This window comes from Coffea eugenioides, chromosome 8 (genome assembly GCF_003713205.1).
Source record: "Coffea eugenioides isolate CCC68of chromosome 8, Ceug_1.0, whole genome shotgun sequence".
Taxonomy (NCBI): Eukaryota; Viridiplantae; Streptophyta; class Magnoliopsida; order Gentianales; family Rubiaceae; genus Coffea; species Coffea eugenioides.
In genome coordinates, this window is record NC_040042.1 from 11,156,572 (window position 1) to 11,159,879 (window position 3,308).

Consider the following 3,308-nt stretch of genomic DNA (forward strand, 5'->3'; position numbering starts at 1 on the left):
TTTCCACTCGAACATCAAAAGCCATAGGATTAGCAACTTCAAAGTGAGGTTAAGCATGTGAGACTCGAACATGACTGCACGCAAAATCACAGACTTTATCGTTCGTTTGCAGAACGGAATTGCAATATAAAAGTAATCAAGCATTCACTCTTAGTATTAATGTCAAGAAACATGAAAAAAAATTAACCTGCATATGCATTTTATCGATTAAGATACACGGTTAGGAGGATGATGACAGATTTAAAAGATCAAAGTAGAATCGCATCCAAACTTCCAAGCAGAAAGTGAATGAATTGGGGTCCCCTTCCACCCGATGATTAGGCCTTTTCCATCCTTATTAAGTGTGCAGGAACTCCCACATTCAAAATTTTTCAGCACCAAATTCGCTTGATACATGGAAGACATGCTTAACTCTACCTGAACCATCCCAAAACGAGCAAAAAATGCCTTCCAGACATTCACTGCCACCTGTCGGATTGTCCTTTCCTCTCCTTCAGTTGCTACTATGTTCCTTATTGCCTGACTGAGGTATACTGATTCAACGATCATTCTATTCTTTGGGTCATGCTTTAGACAGTCTTCCAAGGAATCAAAGAAAGCACCATAGAAAAATAGAGCTTCAATGAAGCGGGTCACAAAAACTGGAGAATTATGGTTCCCCTCAACTTCGGTAACAATCATCACACGAGGATTAATAGCTTTGACAACATTCATCAACGATTCCAGCATATCTTGCCTACGAATCATGAACATGAAGTAGTATTCCACCCAGACAGCAACTGCTTCATCAGCATTTATCTCAAACAGGTTCTCATTAAGATCCATGATATCCGCAACCATGATTATGTTAATTGAGAATTTCAATTTCAAAGCCTGGGCAAAGCTTGCAAGTTGTCTTCCAGTCTCCTCAATTTTGGCCTTTGATTTGGTTCCTATCGCCGTTACCTTAAGATATTCAAGGGGATTTTGACTCCTAGTCGCTAGAGCTTGCATCAAAATTGTGTAATGCATTCCAGTCCTTATCTCAAGATCGACAATATGAATTTTTGTTGCATCGGCTACATGATCTAATACACCTTGAGTTCCTGCAAACTGGCAAACCTGACCAAAGGGAACTGATTTTTGCATCGAAATTTTGGCCGATGTGAGTCCTGACATCATGTCTAGAATATCGATGGACTGCATCTTCCCCAATCCTTCAGGTGTAACTGTTCCAGTTTCACGATCAATTCTCTCATGAAGTGCACCAGAGAAATAATACACCAACCTTTCAATAGTATTTCCTTGATCAGAACTCAGCTTATCACATCTAAGGAGGAGCTTACCTGCACGTTCGAACTGCTTCTTGGCTACTAATTCAGCTGAAGCTAGAAGATGCTGGACAAGTTTCACGTCTTTGGTGTCTTCTACACACAAGCCACCGAATGAACTGGCATAAGGATGGCTAAGCTCAAAGGACTCAGTAGTACCTTTGGAAGAACTTTGAATGAAATTTTGTGCAGCCAACTTTAGAATAGCATCAGTAGATAATTTATGGCCAGTTATAAGAGTGCACCCCTGGTAACTTGGCAAATCCATCTTTTCAACACTTAATTTTCTGAACCTTCTCCTGTAGTTCTTCAGAATCTGAAGGGATCCTGCATATGGCCTTTCTTTATTTGCATCATTAAATTCTGAATTTGCAAAAGCCACATCATCGGCAAGCTTCGTAATCTCTTCCTCGTGGGGATCATTGAAACAGGCAAAACCTGTCAAATCTTTTAACTGCTGCTCCTGATGCAATTTGGAGTAGATAACTCCTTTCTCAGCTGTACTGTCATGCACCTGATTCGACCCAAGGGTACCAGGATAAAAGGAGCCAATGCCCTTGGACGCTTCCCTTTCATCGTTATTTGTAATCAGACAATTCCGTTTCTCTTCTCTCCCGTGATCTTCAAACTGAAAACCTTCTGTAGAATCATACTTCCCAGAGACACCCAGAAATTCAAAGTGATCGGAATGGAACATCTCCATTAGGATCTAAAACTTAGAGATTTTTGCAGATTTTTTTTTTTAATGCTTAAAACTCTTGCAAACTAATTTTATATCCACTTATTCTAGAGGTGATACAGCACCAGCACGATCAATAAATTAACTAGTTTGATCGAGCTTGGCGTCAAGTTTGAAGCGCTTTAAATACACAAGCCTTAGATTCTTTCTTGCAAGTGAAATGGACTTTCTGGAGTAGCAACTAGCAAGATTTGGGATTATTCCATTGCGTAGGAAAGGACAAACACAACCAACAGCATAGTACGTTTGATTTTGACGAATCACCTGCTTAGTGTAGAAAGTTTCGAGATTAATGTTGTCGTTCGGCTGTGGTCGAATTTTTGGATTCCACATTTGGTTAAACGACACAAAGAAGAGTTCACACCTGTGTCCAAATTGGCATCAAACATGTTTATCTGGGAACCCGTTATTTTCCTGATAGTATATTGTCTAATTGAATTGAATTCAACTAAGATCGATGTAAACTACTTGAAAAAAACAACGGGAGAAGCTCCAAGGTCGTGTTTAAAAAATTCAATGGACAATGAAATGAAGACGCATTTTTGGCAGTATATTTTTCATTCTCCAACTCTCAATGTATAGTTACAAGCTATAGAAGAGAACGCCGGGCTAGAAGATGAGAAGTACAAATATTAAATTTAGTGGATATCTTATCGTGAAAGTCGACTCATTTTGATCACTTATAAATATTATTAAGCATCCAAAGCATACACTTATGTTCTATGAACTATAAGTTATATTCATTTTGATCAATTGTGAAGATTAAGGCATTAAGCATGCAATTGTCCACTTGTGTCGTAAGCATCCAAAGTGTATATAAAATTTATTCTTATAATATTTATAAGTAGGGATGTCTATATATCATCTCTTATAAGAATTAATTAAAGTTGAAAGGAATGGAATAGTACATAGTTTTGATGTAATTGGCTTCGCAGAACCTTCTTCCAAGTTTTGTTTAAACATCTATAAAATTTGTCCTTGATTTGGCCTAAACATAAAGAAGATTGAAAGCAATAGGGGCTATAAAGTACAACGGAGAGAAGTTGGGTCAACAAAAGATTATGGATTTCTGGGCCTACAGAGCACTAGCTAGACAACAACCCAAACCAACTTCTGCCAATTTTAAGGCCAGCAAAGAGCCACAACTAGTAGCCAGTAGGATCAAGTTAGTTTTAAATATAAAATTTTTGTGAGGATAAATTAAAAAATAAACAAAACTGAAAAAACAAGAAGCACTTTTCCTCTTAGTAAAATTTTGT

The 3,308-nt window shown here is 37.8% G+C and overlaps 1 protein-coding gene across 1 annotated transcript; it reads right to left on the bottom strand.

The window, feature by feature from the left end:
* Window positions 1–240: 240 nt before the first annotated feature.
* On the bottom strand, window positions 241–2,013 carry LOC113780244 (DELLA protein RGL2-like). Its single transcript, XM_027326053.1, has one exon. It carries the CDS (start codon window positions 2,011–2,013, stop codon window positions 241–243), a length of 1,773 nt encoding a protein of 590 aa, XP_027181854.1.
* Window positions 2,014–3,308: the final 1,295 nt, after the last annotated feature.

Bases quoted from the DNA above. Each gene is read 5' to 3' on its own strand.
- LOC113780244 (XM_027326053.1), bottom strand. From the start codon at position 2,013: ATGGAGATGTTCCATTCCGATCACTTTGAATTTCTGGGTGTCTCTGGG.